We start from the raw sequence: 14,056 nt of genomic DNA on the forward strand, positions 1-14,056 counted from the left end.
TGCCACACGCGCTCACGTACGCACGTCACCGCGCGCCGCACTGTCAATTTTTACGATAGTTAAAAGCTACGTACTCGTAGTAGGTACCTACCTACTATTGAATTTCTTTAATTAAACCCGTAATGTTTATCATGTATGACAAATGTATAGTTTTAGATATCTATCTATTTGAAATAGGTAGCAAATTTCTAATTTATTTTGGTAAATGTTTATTTTAACGACAGTAGGTAAGTTAACTTTACACCGGAAAGTGCCTACTCATTTTTGCTCTGGTTAACTTATAATTAATTACCTTCACGATTATTAAACATTATCAAACTGCACAACGGGACTTAATCGCGTATTTAAGTTTTAAGATTTACCTCCGACGTTCGAAACGTCGGAGGTAAATCTTAAAACTTAAATACGCGATTAAGTCCCGTTGTGCAGTTTGATAATAATTAATTACCTGTATTCATGGGGTTTCTATTATTTTTCTTTATTGTGTAACATTAATCTGTATCTGGTTTTAAATTACATGATGAAACTAATTCTTGCTGGGATTATTGCGCGGTTTATAAAACGGTGTAAACACTGCGGTTACTGCAGGGACATATGACCTTTTAAAATGACTATTTCGCAAACAAGCATAGTCGGAATATTAGGTATAATTTAAGATTTAGCTTTCCTTTTATTTCACTCCGCTGTTTAAGTAGGTATTTATTTATCATTTCTAAGCATCAGCAACCCTAGCGTTGTGCCGGTGCGCGCGGTGCGGGGAGCGGCGCGTTGAAGGTCACTCCATTGTATTTTTGTGTAGGTCTCAAAACGGTAGGTATTTACGTTTTGTTTGAGACATAAGTATCTGTTCGTAAGAACTATTATATAATCTGTGACATGGGTTCATCATTTTCTAGTTCTAAACATCTAGTCTATGCAGACGACACAAAAATTTTCAAAATCATAAAAACAAAGAACGACTGCCTGGACATGCAACGTGATCTTGATAGCTTTGCCACATATTGCGGTTATAACCAATTACTTCTAAACCCTGACAAATGCAACTGTATTAGTTTCACTCGTAAACGAAGTCCGCTTCTTTTCAATTATAATTTTTCAGGAAAGGTCATAAATAGAGTCACAAAGGTTCGAGATCTTGGCATTATTTTAGATTCTAAGCTCAATTTCATTTCACACATAGACCACATCACCACGAAGGCCTACAAGAAATAGACTATCTCAGCCATTTCAAGATCCAAACACCTTAAAAATATTATACTCCTCTTATGTTCGTAGCATTTTAGAATTCGGTAGCGTTGTCTGGACCCCTCAATATACCGTTCACATAAAAAGAATTGAAAAAATTCAAAACAAGTTATTAAAGTCGTTCCACTTCCGCCACGGTTTAAACATGTCAGAGAATAGCACACACCGTCGTGGTCTTGGGCCACTAGAAAAAAGACGTGTATTTATAGATCAAATGTTTGTTTATAAACTCCTAAATAGCCTCATTGATTCTTCCATTCTTCTTGAAAAAATTGTTTTTAAGTTGCCGCGTCGTATTCCCACTCGTCACCCCCAAACATTCCATATCAGCTTTTGTAGTTCTAATTTCGCCAAAAATACTTTCTTTAGACGAGCCTGTCAAAATTATAATGTTAACTTCATAAATCTAGATATCTTCTCATTGTCTTTCGGTAAATATAGTAGTGGTCTGCGGAGCCAAATATTTCCATAACAGTGTAATGTTATTACATACTTAGTTTAAACAAAAAGTCATAGTTTTACAGTCCTAACCACTCACATGCTTGATATTTTTCAGTGACCTCTATTATTATAATAAAATAAGGGTGACAGCTGGTAGCTACAGTTACCAAAAGCATGTGAGTGGTTATGCAATGTATGTACTTACGTCTGTAAGCATGATCGATACTTGGTACTTTATGAGTTGTGTATCCAATTTTTACTTCTGTGCATCTTCCTATTTATAGGCAGAACCGAACTAGCCCTGTTTCTACTTATTATCAATATCATTATTTTATATTTAATGGAACTATAGGTCTTATTGTATATCTGCTAGCTTAAACATATTTGTATGCGACTGTTTGTTTCCTAAATAAATAAATAAAAAAAAACATTAGGATAATCAATAATTAGGGAAACCAAAATTAGGGTTTTTAGTGTTAGGACAACTGATCATTATGACAAACAATATTAGGGAATGCAAAGATAGGAGAAAAGACTTTAGGGATTCAGATATAGATCCCGCCAGACCACACATGGCGACCCAGCCAGTGATTTTGCGTTGCACGGCATACATAGTGCATAACAGCGCGCACGCAATATTTTAAAATTTGGCACGCAAACACGTACCTAAATTAATTCCTTCACTAGTAAATTAATTTAATGATTTAGGGTCGGTTGCACCAAACTGTTTGCCATCGTTAAAGAGTTCGCTAAATTTTATTCTATGGAAAGTTTCATAGTAAACCACCGCGGCCCGCCGGATGACGTTGATCACTCTGTCAAGTGCGGATAGGGCAACGGGCACTTAATCGCGTATAAATTAGCTAGAAAATTACCTCCGACGTTTCAAAAACGGCATTATCTTAGTAATCTCGAAATACTTCTGCAAAAATAATGAAAATATAAATCAGTGTTTTTACCTGCGTGTTGTCAACCAGGCTGTAGTAATAGTCCAGTATGAAGGTAACATCAGAGTAGTCGACTAGCCTCGCGATGCTCGTTAGAAGCACTAGGCATTGTAGGTCGCGTTCATCGCCCTGGACGCCCAGATGCGTGCTGACTGCGTCCACGACGCGATGGCTGCGTAATATATATGAACAAACTATTATTTTACCTGCCATAAAAACCATGAATAAACTGGAAATAAATGGAAGCTTCAGCAAGAACTGGTGGTGGTGCTGGGATAGAATTAACGCATCGCAATAAAATAAAAAACTTTTTGCAATACAAATCGGGTTATGTTTAGTTACATTATGACGCCTATCAAAACAACTTAAAAATCTACAAATACCGGTTTCATTCCATCAATCATTTATATAGTTAGTTTTTTTAGCATTAGAAAAAAGGTAAACAATCTTGATGTGTCTTTTAATTGAAATACACGTTTTAAAAATAAGTCACGGCAAATATGTAACATTTATGAATGTAATACTGTCATTTATATTCTTCTGCTTTCATAAGTAATACATATTGATTTTTAAAAACCGTTTTTCAATTAAAAGACATGTCAAGATCCCTTACCTTCTTTCTAATGCTAAAAAAACGAACTATAGTTTGCTATTGAATCATTTCATACATTTGATGTTCTACATTAACAATGTTTGCATATTCTTACTTAATACACTTGGAAGTCTTAGCGAGCAGCACGCACGCCTTCTGCAGGTGCCGCCGCATGTTGTGTCTCGTGATGGCCGCCAGGAACTGCCACGGGAGCGGACTCTCGGCCGCTAGAGACGATTGCTTCTGGAGGCGGTCGAAGGCTACCTGCTGCATTAGATTCACTACTAGCTCTTGCACCTATAACGGAGAGTAAAGGTTGATGACGAAAGTCAGGGGAGGCCTTTGCCCAGCAGTGGGACACAATATAGGCTACTAAAAAAAAGGTGGATGAGCGAGCCTTCGTGAGGCGTGTAAATTTCAAATGGTGGTGTTTTAATTTCAAATGAACGAAGTTTTAGAGAAAGCATTCTAGAAATATAGTGGTACCTTGGTCTCCGGGTCGCTCATCTGATGCATGGGCCCAGCGAGGAACGCGTCCAAAACGTCGTCGCTCGGTCGTTTCACTACTATCTCGCCGAGCGAAGCGATAGCCGCCGAACGGACTATTATACTCGCGTCACGGCACAAGCTCACTAGGATCTGTGGGATATACGAGCACTCAGTTTCCAATACTAAACAAATTCAATTTAAATCGTATGACAATGGAAAAAAGGTTTAGGCAGCCGTCTGACTGGCACCGATTAATGAGGAGCGATGAGTGAGTTTCTGCTTCGCGGGCGAATGCGCCGGCATGGCACTATGTTACTATTTACAGCAGGCCATAATTAATATATATATACATATCTTTTATTCACATGGGATCCACATATTACTATACTCATATGTTACTTGCGCGAGAAAGTCGTCGCCAGTTTTAGCAACGGGTTGTTGTCAATTAGAGAGTTAGGATCTGTTCAAACATTGATTAGTGTTTAGTACGAGTTCATACATTTGCTACTTGTAATAGTAGTGTAGTAGTGGCAAATGTATAAACTCGCACTAAACACTAATCAATGTGTAAACAGGGCTTTAGAAGATCAGTTGCCAAAATAAGGTGCCAGTCACAGGTACGTACAGTCAGCAGCAGAAGTTGCTAAGCGGGCGAGGTGTTCAAAATGATCTTGACGTGACTTTATTGTTAAGCGAATAAGAGCGTGTCAAGGTAATTTTGAACATCTCGCCCGCTTAGCAACTTCTGCTGCTGACGGTACATATGTATCTAAAGGTCCCTTATAGAAACTGCGTAAGATATGTTTTGTAATAACATACCCCAAGGTCGTTGGGCTGCGGCGGCGGTCCATCGACGAGTTCCCGGTGCACGAGCGCCACGGCCGCCTTGCGCACGGCGGCGCGCTCGTCGCTCACGCAGCGCGCCGCCACCACCATGAGCCGCGACACCGCACCTGATCCGTTCAACTCCTGTATAGTAAACAATAGTAGTTTGGGATCAAAATGATATATTTCCGTCAAGGGGGTACATTGAATCCTGAGCGATAGGAACTCTAGAACTAATAAAACTCAAAATATCATGACCAAATATATTTAGATGCGAGGTCTGCAAGGTAACTTTACAATTTCTATTCGAATTTTAAACAACATTTTGGACTAGTCATTGAGTTTTCACTTCTGTCGGCACTCCCGGAGTGCAACCCGTTGTACGTAAACAGTCTTGATTTGTCTTTTAATTGAAAAACACATTTTGCTACGGGTACAGAATAAAATTAAACAAAGAGTAAAGAAAAGTAACTAATTTATTCTCCGCCGCAAGCACACGAATAAGTCGTAGGGTAGGGTTCTAGGCCGGTACTGATTTTGCTCCGAGGACTGTTCCACCACGCAAGTACTCCCCTGAAGCTGCCGGAGCCACTGCGGGTTGGGAGACGGACGAGCTGAGGGACGTCAGCTGGGGCCGCTCAGGAACTGCCGGACTGGTCTGCTTCGGCTACGGTCTTAGCCGTAACTAGGCTCCCCAAAGGGGATTTTAAACACTAAAAAATGATTCCATTTGCACTAAATGAGTGCACGAACGGAATGCAATCGAACAAATTAATTCTCGCCGGGCACGACAGACGTCGCTGCGCGAAGGCAAGCGAGCGTGCGCCGGCGACGAAAGCTAGATCTGTCCTGCCCTGCTCGACTGGCGCGCGGGCCCGCGCGGAGAGGGTCCGCGGGACGGGGACGGCGCTAGCCGGTTTACTTCGGACAAAAGAGTGTTGCACGAAGTACAGTGAGTCGCAATTAGAAGGAACAGTTTTGTATAATAGTACATTATTGCAGAGGCCGGGAAAGGGCAATTCGTGGATGAGTTTCGATTTTGTCGGACGACGCGAAGCGGAGTCCGACAAAGAAGACGAATCCACGAATTGCTGTTCCTGCCGAGGCATATATAGTGCTTTTCTCCAAACATGCGAGGAAATAAGCTAAAATAATTATTATTTAAGCATCAAGCATCACTCAAATCAAACCTTCACATCCAAAATGTCAAAAACAATTTCCCTCTTTAGTTAATTTTTAAAAGTTAAAGGCACAAACTTATTCTGCCATTCAGTACCATTCAATATTCGTTCATTCAATATAATTGCGCAATATAGTTTGTCAAACCAACTTTTCAGTCAGTAAGAACCAGGAAAACTACACCCATCCTTTTCTTTTGGGTGCTAGTACTAGTGTAAGACAAAGATAGTATGATTCTCTTTGTCTATGTTTGAAATGAGAAAGTCCTTTGACAAACTATGTAAGCTTTATGAACACGGATGAGATTTAAAAAAAATATAAAAATAATCTTTGATTTTATTAAGCAGTATTCGCACGATCATACACGTGAAATGATAGCTGATCGGGTCGTGTAGAAGCGGCTCACGGCAATAATAATTGGCTGTTTGCGTTTTTTATTATTAAAAAGTAAAAAACACTACAGTAATAAGTTATTACTGTAGTGTTTTTTTACTTCCCGTCCGCTAGAACAGGACAGCGATAGTTTGATGTTTTTTAGTTAGAGTTTGACATTAACGAAGAACTTCCCGTACTATTTTTGCTACAGTAAGGTGAACATTTCCGAGCATATTGGAGAAAATAATATTAAAGTGTTATAAGTTATTTATTAATCTAATTTAATTTTATAAATGTAACCTAGGTTACGTAACGTATCTACGTTACAATTTAAAAATAAGTTACGGCAAATATGTAACAATTATGAATCTAATACGATCATTTATATTCTTCTGCTTTCATAAGTAATAGTTATTGATTTTTAAAAAGCGTTTTATATTAAAAGACATGTTAAGATCGCTTACCTTCTTTCAAGTTCTTTTTAATGCTAAAAAAACGAACTATAGAATAGAATCACATTTAGCGCCAGTTGCACCATTCGCACTTGACATACTGATCAACTTCACCCGGCGCACCGCGGCGGTTTACTATGAAACTTACCATACAATAGCATTTAGCGAACTCTTTAGCGATGATCAATTTGGTGCAACCGACCCTTAATCGAGTATGGTTAAGTGTATTTCATATATCGCAAAAAAAGTTAGCGCGATGCAGCTATCGCAAGTAATAGCGGCACCTAGTGGATGCTTGGTTAAACAAATACTTACTGAAACCGCTTCTCGTAGCGGCGGGCGAGGGCTCGCAAGACAGTCACTGAGCAACGCAAGCGCGCGCGTTCGCAGCGTACTTGAGACGTCGTTGACGCGGTCATACACGGCTCGCAATAGCTCCGCGTGGGGTACGGTGTGCGGGCGCTGGCGAAGCAGGCCTGCGATGTCGCCCTCGGCTATTATGTCGGGCTGCAAAAACATAAAAATATGGTATTTGAGCTCTATCTTCGATAGACGAGTGATAAATTAGCCTTAACCGCAAAATTGAGTCCTTTCAATTTGAAATAAAGCTCAAAATAGATTCACCGCTTTCTTATAAAAGCACCGTTCGCTGTTAGTGATCATGTGGTATATACGCCGCGTGCAATCAGCACTTCAATCTCCGAAATATGCCAGTAAAGCCGTAAAATTAATTTAATATTAGCGTATGACTCACGACAGTTTAAATTCAACTATCCTTACGACTATTAAATGCAATGTAAGCAGTAGATTGCAAGGAAACTTCTAACTGTAAGAAACATTTTCAGTTATACTTACATTATGTTCTTGGCTGCTCTCATCATCTATCGGCACGGGTTCCGGCGGCGGAGCTTCCGCCGCACTCGCTCGACCTTTCTTACTCTTGCCCTTCTTCTTTTGCGGCGTAGCTTCAATCGGTGGATCCTCTTTGACAGGCGTGGCCGGTTCAACTAATACCACCTCTTTGTCTGTCGTAGCCAGTTCCACAGTCACATCCTTGACAGGCGTAGCTTCAACCTGATTTGCTTCATTAATTTGATTGTTAAGTTCGTTAAACATAGCAAATTGGAGATCTATATCACCAAGCTCTATAGGCCCGGGCAAATCTGGCAGGTTCTCGTTGTTAAGTAAAGACATAATGTAATCATCACACTCGGTGTCAAGGCCTGTCGTAGGATCTTGTATCCCGGAGTCAAAAATCTCTGGTCCTATTGAGTCAGTACTTTGAGAGTCATTGATTTGAAGACCCGATGGACCTGGTACTGGGCTTATTTGTACAGTATTTTGAGTACCAGATGTTCCAGGTGTGGGATCACCTGTCATTGGGTCATCAGTCGGTGCTGTATTTTTAGTACCAGATGTTCCAGGTGTGGGATCACCTGTCATTGGGTCATCAGTTGGTGCTGTATTTTTAGTACCAGATATTCCAGGAGTGGGATCACCTGTCATTGGGTCATCAGTCGGTGCTGTATTTTCAGTACCAGATGGTCCTGGAGTGAGGTTATCATAGGGAACTGTTTTTGTTGCATTTTCAATGCCAGGAGATCTTGATAAAACAACGTAACAGTTTGGCAAAGGTGTGGAGGTATTCTGAATTTTCATTGTTGTTATGTTTTGGTTATCTGATACTTCTTGATTAGATGGAGCGGCTGTAGTGTCAGCGTTTTCTGGCTGGTTTGATGATTGGTCGACAGATTCTTGATTTTCCGATGATACAGCTGCTAACGCATTAAACATGAATACAAATTAAAGTTGGTTAGAGTAGTTGAATTAATGTCCGCTTTTCAATACTAACTTAGAAATAAATTAATAGTGGAAAAATTCACTGTCTCGAGTTACTCTCAAGCGAGGCTCGAACTCGCGACTTTGGATCACTAGCCCATCGCTCTGCCAACTAAGCTACCGAGACTTCACTCGAGGACAGATTCCAATACTACTAATATTTATTAAATACTAGATTTGACATAATCTTACTGTATATCGAAATTAAACAAATACAACAGATCAAAACTGATAGTCTCAAAAATTTGGAAGGAATAATACCGCCACCAAAATCATCTGCCTTTTGAAGCGTTAGTTTTTTATTTATTAAATGGCGCAACGCCATCCACTTCAACTGTCAAAGCGCATACAATATTTTGTACTACAGAATTATTTTATCTGTCAGTTCATTCACCTGGTGGCTCTGTCGGAGGCGGAGGTGCGGCGGATTCTTCTGGATCGTTGTTTAACAACTGCCCAATCAATTCCTAAAAGTAAACATTACAGGTATGATTAAAAGTGTCAAATTTATAACAGTGACTTGGTGTTAAGGTTGAGATACAGATTTAAAATTCTCTCATATCTGAAGATGCAAACAAAGACCTTGCTTGTGTGCGTTGCCTGTTAGTCGTGAGATGCTCTGGGGAGAGACGCGCAGTGTAAAATAGTTTATCTCTACCTCAAATTTTAGGCGCATATCACAATAGTTTAAAAAAAACGTTAAGAAAAAGTATTTCTCAGACAACAAAGATATCAAGTAAGGATAGTCATACCAGTGCAATATGCCGATGCGACACTTTGGCCGTGTTGGACAACTTGAGGATCCAGCGGACGATGAAGCGGTATGACTTCTGTGGTAGAATACTCATCAAACCAATCACTAGCGACACGCGGGCTGACCGAACTTCTGCGCGCTCCTAAAATGACAAATATGACCAAAATAATTTACAAGGTTCAGAACTTTTTATAGTTTCATTTTTATCTATCCTTTTTTGTCAAGATTAGAACTCTACTATTACATGGAACCAACTACATCAAAGTGACAGCAATAACTAGAAAAGAAAAGATGTGAATTTGATTTTATGTTCAAGATTGTAAAAGGCTAAGGTAATTGAAGATGATATTTTCGCGTTTTTGTAATATTTGAAGTCATTTTCGTAGTTTCAGTATGAGATAAATGTTGGTAAATGGGAGACCAAGTATGCACGTGGGTTGATATTGGGCTGTAGCCAGGCTTCATGTCAGTTGAAGTCTTTGGCAGTCAAATGATTAATATAGTTATAATATTAACTCACATTATAGACGGGTCTAACGCGAATTATATTCAATTACCTTGATTTACCAACGTTTCGACACAGGTTTCACTGGTCGTGGTCGCGGCTGACTGATGTGATGTGATGACTGTGTCGAAACGTCGGTATATCAAGGTAATTGAATATAATTCGCGTTAGACCCGTCTATAATGTGAGTTAATATGTATTCAAAACGCGAAAGTTTAAAATATTATATAGTTATAATAGTTTTATCATTTGATTATTATCATAACTCATAACAAAAATAATAAAAAATACAATTAAATTCTTGCCTACATATCTCACAGAAATAACTCACCAAACCATCACAGGTATAGCAGAGGTGTTGTAGAAGAGTGATGAATGCAGAGAGTGCTGAGTTCCCATACTTGGTCAGTATCAAACCCGAGTAAGTCACATATGATGCTCTGACTAAGTTCTGAAAATAAAAAGATGATAACTTATATAATACTTAGCCCTGTAATATATTTAGTAAAATTTAATTGCTGCAGTAATTGATAGCAAAAATAAAATATGACAATGCAGCAATTTTCTACAAGGCAATATTTTTTAGCAAAGGATACATACACTTTTATTTGTGATCATGTATGCAAGATAGTTTTTAACTCACTACATGAACTGTGTATTTTGTAAAGTGTGTTTTGTTTAATTTTGAATGTTTATAAGTCTGTTTAAAAAATGTTCACTTATCCATAGTGCTTATAAAGTGTCTTTTTAAGTCATTTCACATAAAATACACATGTTATCCATATGTTATCACATAATAATGTGGTCTGAAAATGAACTAAACTAGTGCCCACTTGGGTAAGTATAAGAACTTAATTATAGCCTGTAAGTAAGTAACAAGTATGAATGACATGAACGTAAACTTACAGTGGCACTTTTGTTGTCAACGGAGGCAGCTACTAGTTTTGGCAGCAGACATTTAAACAACAGCTGAATGGCCTCAGGTTTAGGATCCCCATCAGAGTCACACAAGAGTATATCTATCATCTCATAAATTACTTGAGAAATGTTGGCTAGTTCTATTTTGTCTGAAATCAATGAGAGAATATTAATAAATGTACTGTAATACAACAATTACTACATGGCAAACATGAGCTGACTTATTATTACACAACAAATTAAGTGAAATATATATAAAATAGTCCACATCCAAAAAAACATGCAGATAAAACCAATTAGAAGTATGATGCAAGTAGTTCTGCAATAATTTTAGATTTTTAAGCAATGTCAATGTGGTATGAAATTATAATATAGCCAGTACCGTCTTTACCATGACGGCACACGGGGCCCGTGACCAGGGTCCCCATCCTCAGGGGACAGAACAGACAGTAATAGTATATTTATAATAGTAGATCACCCATAATAAACTGAAGATCATAGTAGAAAAGTGATAGTTTAATTTGCTTTCTTTACTTTCTTAAAGGGCCCCAAATTCCTATGTGCCCCCCTGGGCACCCCCAGAGGCCCCAAAATAGTTTAAGACAGCCCTGAATATAGCCTTGTTCATTATGATAATCATATTTACCTATATCAAGTTTGTTAACAATAGCACCACCAGTGAACTCCACCAGGTTACTAAGAATATCTTCAAAATTCATGTCAGTTGGGGTCAAATGCAGGGCGTCAATCACCGCTCTTAGAGCTTTTACAAATGATGAAAGTGATTTAATCACGGAATTCACCTCCCTGGTCAATTGCTTCAAGTTGAAATAGTTGTCTTCATTCTCACAAATTATTTTCGGGTAACCAAGGCATCCTAAGGACTGTGCAAACAGCTGGGAATGATATATGTGATAGGCTTTGTAACCTGGGATAGACAACATCTTGAAGTACACACGCGCAGCCAGCAGAGCAGTGTTCCGGTGTTCGTGAGACATAATATTCTTACTCCCATTATCAATATAATATGCTAAAAATGCTAGCAACTTCCGAGGGTTCACTTCACGTGATAACAAGGCCCATGACTTCTCTTCTTCACTGCTAGAATCCCTGAGCCATTCGTCCACGGCTGACATAATTTTACGAAAAACTGACCGAATTTCCACATTCTCCAGAATGAGTGCATATTGCTCAGGAAATTCTCCAAACTCGAGGAACTCTGAAAAGTAGATAGCTTCCACCCAACCATTGTCGAGCTCGGCTAGCCGTAAATAGTCCAGTTGGTGTGTGACTCTAATCATTTTTGTAGTTTTTAATATACTGTATTCCGACTTCAAGTCATAATCATTATAATTAACCAAAAATGAGGTTAACGTTGTTTAAACAGCGGCTTTACAAAACGCGCGTTCGCGTTGTTTATTGACCATTTTGTATTTATGACAAATGTCAAACCATTGTCAAATATGTCAAAATTTGAACAGATAAAGAAAAATTGTTATCCTATTAAGCCTTGTATACATCGTCCCAAGGCCCCACTCTTGAGTAAATGAGTATCACAACACTAGTGTGATTTATACTAGTTACTGAACGTACTGGAAACACTGGAAATGACAACTAGAGCTTATCGGTTATCCAATCCAACCTAACCTATGGATTTATCACAAAAGTTTTATATTGACTGTGAAATGAAGCTGCCTGTGTATTAAATCGAAGCAGAACAACATATCTATAAATATACATTAACTAGCTTCTTACAATGGTTTCACGAAAGCCGATAAGTTGGTTTCTTACCGATCAGGGACGGTCGGTTTCCTTTGCTCTTGTAACCGGCAGTGGTCTTGCATTAACTGCAGCGAAGTTTTTGCCTCATACCTTTTTCCTAGATAAATACAAAGAGTTCGTTCACAATTACACGTAAGTTTTGCCACTATTGAGATACAAGCATACGTTTCATACAAGTAATCATATTAGTTGTTAACCAACAATGCATAACTTTGTGATTTTATATCCAGAGATGGTAAACCGGACCCTTTGCCAAGAGAACTTACGGAAAGATATAAAACATGCCTGGATATCCTCAACTTGGCTGATGTACATCGGAAACTTGTCTCACCCTTTACAGTGTTTGGATTTGATTTGTTTCATGCAGGTAAATTAAGTTCTAATTTCTTCACTTTTATATCTCGAGTTATCAACTTCTTCCCGCCATGTACCGAAATATTTGTTATTGGACTACCTGAGTGTTAAAGGACTGAAGGTGATAACAACAAATGTAAACTTTGATAGGCTAATTTCATATCTAAATTGGTCCTTTAGGCGAGTGTCATTATATGATAGTAAAAATATCTATATGTATGGTTTTACACCAAAAATATTAAGACTTGCAGCATGATGATATTATTAATTAGTAAAATAAGTTACAGTATTACTGATTTTGGTTTCAGGCAGCAGCAGTTCAAAATATGGTGTGGCAGTGGGGATACCTATTAATTTTACATACAAGTCAGTTGCTGACCTAGAAAATGCTGATATTAAAGTAAGGGAAAGAAAAATAAATCATAACTGTGGGAAGAGCTGTAGATAATTTGCCTAATATTGCTTTCTAGGAGACTTATGCCTAAGTGTTTGCATCCTTTTTCCACATAACATAAATTAGTGGAAAGGAAAGAACAGAAACTTAAACCTTTTTATTTGCAGGTTAACCAGAAGAAAGTAGATTGGACATCAGAGGCTGGCCAGAAATTGGCAGACTCCCTGATCCTTCCAGAGAGAGTTCAACAGTTCGCTATTTGCAGAGAGATTCTTATGACACATAACAATAAGGTTCAATATGAAGCCACATTTCCTTTTATTTGCATATTTTTTGTATATAACTTAACCACATATCTAAATAGGAAATTAAACTTGTACTCTGGGCCAGCAGCGATGCGTGGAACTCTTTATTCAATAGTAGGATTATTTGGTCTGGGCACCTACTTCCTTATGAAAGATGTATCAGAAGTTTATTATGAAACTGAGGTAGACAAATCATTGTGTGCATTAGGCCCTGAATATGTTGAGGCAGGAGTCATCTTCTATGATAAGATACTCAAGAGAAATCAAGCATTGAGAGAACTGATGGGAGCAGAAGGAGAGAAGAAATACAGTAAACTTGGAAACGAAAACTTCTTCCTAAGACAACCGCGGTTGGCGTTGGTGCATAGGAAGTTATATTTTGAGAATGAGTTAAAAAAACTTGAGACTCAAGATGATACAGCTGGAAAAGATGTGTAAGAATAAAACCAAAGATGTCCTGTACAATCCACTACTTCACTATTCTAAGAAATATAATCTAGGCCGGATTAGAAAATTTTTATTAATAAAATAATTAGGTAGATTACTAACATTCTTATGATGTTCTTAATTATTTATTCCCTTATTTTTACTAGAGTACCTATTTCCATCTGACCCATCTGAAAGGCTGTGAATTTTGAATTGCGATATATTTGGTAAGTT

General features: G+C 38.3%; 2 protein-coding genes across 2 annotated transcripts in view; one reads left to right on the plus strand and one right to left on the minus strand.

Annotated features, from left to right (window-relative positions):
* LOC134671147 (uncharacterized) overlaps positions 1-12,017 on the minus strand; it is a 48,634-nt gene extending 36,617 nt beyond the window's left edge. The window contains exons 1-11 of the mRNA XM_063528919.1: positions 11,208-12,017; positions 10,550-10,710; positions 9,975-10,094; positions 9,137-9,280; positions 8,779-8,851; positions 7,401-8,323; positions 6,861-7,052; positions 4,534-4,683; positions 3,712-3,864; positions 3,341-3,522; positions 2,646-2,805 (exon numbers count right to left, since the gene is read on the minus strand). Coding sequence (XP_063384989.1) covers positions 2,646-2,805; positions 3,341-3,522; positions 3,712-3,864; positions 4,534-4,683; positions 6,861-7,052; positions 7,401-8,323; positions 8,779-8,851; positions 9,137-9,280; positions 9,975-10,094; positions 10,550-10,710; positions 11,208-11,862 — 2,913 coding nt within the window. The 5' untranslated portion in view covers positions 11,863-12,017. The remainder of the gene's footprint in view (positions 1-2,645; positions 2,806-3,340; positions 3,523-3,711; positions 3,865-4,533; positions 4,684-6,860; positions 7,053-7,400; positions 8,324-8,778; positions 8,852-9,136; positions 9,281-9,974; positions 10,095-10,549; positions 10,711-11,207) is intronic.
* A 164-nt stretch (positions 12,018-12,181) lies between these two features.
* LOC134678899 (transmembrane protein 177) lies at positions 12,182-13,948 on the plus strand. Its single transcript, XM_063537682.1, has 4 exons — positions 12,182-12,475; positions 12,574-12,710; positions 13,006-13,097; positions 13,259-13,948. The coding sequence occupies exons 1-4, from the start codon at positions 12,318-12,320 to the stop codon at positions 13,832-13,834; spliced, it is 963 nt and encodes a 320-aa protein (XP_063393752.1). The 5' UTR covers positions 12,182-12,317; the 3' UTR covers positions 13,835-13,948.
* Positions 13,949-14,056: the final 108 nt, after the last annotated feature.

Source organism: Cydia fagiglandana, chromosome 1 (assembly GCF_963556715.1).
Source record: "Cydia fagiglandana chromosome 1, ilCydFagi1.1, whole genome shotgun sequence".
NCBI classification, from domain to species: Eukaryota; Metazoa; Arthropoda; class Insecta; order Lepidoptera; family Tortricidae; genus Cydia; species Cydia fagiglandana.